Below are 1358 nucleotides of genomic sequence, written 5' to 3' on the forward strand. Positions count from 1 at the left end.
TGGCTCTAGGAGTGCCAAACCGAGTGAATATGTTTTTCTTTAAGAATGCGGTCACACTTCATACCTCGTTGTTTGGTAAGGCAATTGCTTCAATCCATTTGGATACATAGTCCACGACCACCAAGATATATTTCATCCCACGAGAGCTTACAAAGGGACCCATAAAATCAATTCCCCACACTTCAAAGATTTCTATCTCCATCACAAAGTGCATTGGCATTTCATGCCTCTTGGAGATTGATCATTGCCTTTGGCATTAGTCACAAGCCTTAACCATTTTATTGGAATCATGATAGATTGATAGCCAATAGTATTCACATTCAAGCACCTTAGCCGCCGTTCGATTTCCCCCATGATGACCCCCAACCAGCGAGTCATGGCATGCCTTTAGAATTGGCATAATCTCTTCCTCTGGAACACACCTTCTGATGATGTTGTCAGCACAAACATGGAACAAGAATTGTTCTTCCCAATAGTATCGTCGACAGTCTCTTAAAAACATCTTCTTTTGATAGGATTTCAATCCATCCGAAATAAGGTCACTAACCAAGTAGTTAGCAATATCGGCATACCAAGGAGCAAACGTGCTAGATAGTGCCAATATGTGTTCATCCAAGAATGCATCATTGATCTCAAGATCTCCCTTTGGCCTCCCTGCCTCTTCAAGCCTTGATAAATGATCCTCTAATTGATTTTGAGTTCCCTTGCGATCCTTTACCTCAAAGTTAAATTCTTGCAACAACAAGACCCATTGAATCAACCGAGGTTTTTCATCCTTCTTTGCCATGAGATAGCGAAACACAACATGATCTATGTACACTATCGCCTTGGATCCCAACAAAAAAGCCTGAAACTTCTCAAAGGCATAAACAATGGCGAGAAGTTCTTGCTCAGTCACTATGTAATTCATTTGCGCTCCATTGAGTGTCTTACTTGCATAATAGACCGGGTGAAGAACCTTGTTGTGACGTTGGCCAAGCATTGCTCTGATAGCTACACCACTGGCGCCACACATGACTCGAAAGGAAGAGACCAATCGGGTGTGACAATAATAGGTGTCGTGGTGAGCTTTTGCTTCAATTCCTCAAAGGCTTTGAGGCGTTTCTCGTTAAACACAAATTTGGCATCTTTCTCAAGGAGTTTACACATAGGATTTGCAATCTTGGAAAAATCCTTGATGAAACGCCTATAGAACCCAGCATGCCCCAAGAAACTTTGAACACCTTTAACGGAAGTAGGTGGAGGAAGCTTGGAAATAATCTCGATCTTTGACCGGTAAACCTCTATGCCATGTTTTGAAATTTTATGCCCCAATACAATACCTTCATCCACCATGAAATGGCATTTCTCCTACTTGA

The 1358-nt window shown here is 41.8% G+C and overlaps 1 protein-coding gene across 1 annotated transcript; it reads right to left on the bottom strand.

Moving 5' to 3' along the window:
- Nucleotides 1-256: 256 nt before the first annotated feature.
- LOC138875218 (uncharacterized) lies at nucleotides 257-910 on the bottom strand. Its single transcript, XM_070154042.1, has one exon. It carries the CDS (start codon nucleotides 908-910, stop codon nucleotides 257-259), a length of 654 nt encoding a protein of 217 aa, XP_070010143.1.
- Nucleotides 911-1358: the final 448 nt, after the last annotated feature.

The sequence above is a fragment of the Nicotiana sylvestris genome, chromosome 8, assembly GCF_000393655.2.
Source record: "Nicotiana sylvestris chromosome 8, ASM39365v2, whole genome shotgun sequence".
Lineage (NCBI taxonomy): Eukaryota > Viridiplantae > Streptophyta > Magnoliopsida > Solanales > Solanaceae > Nicotiana > Nicotiana sylvestris.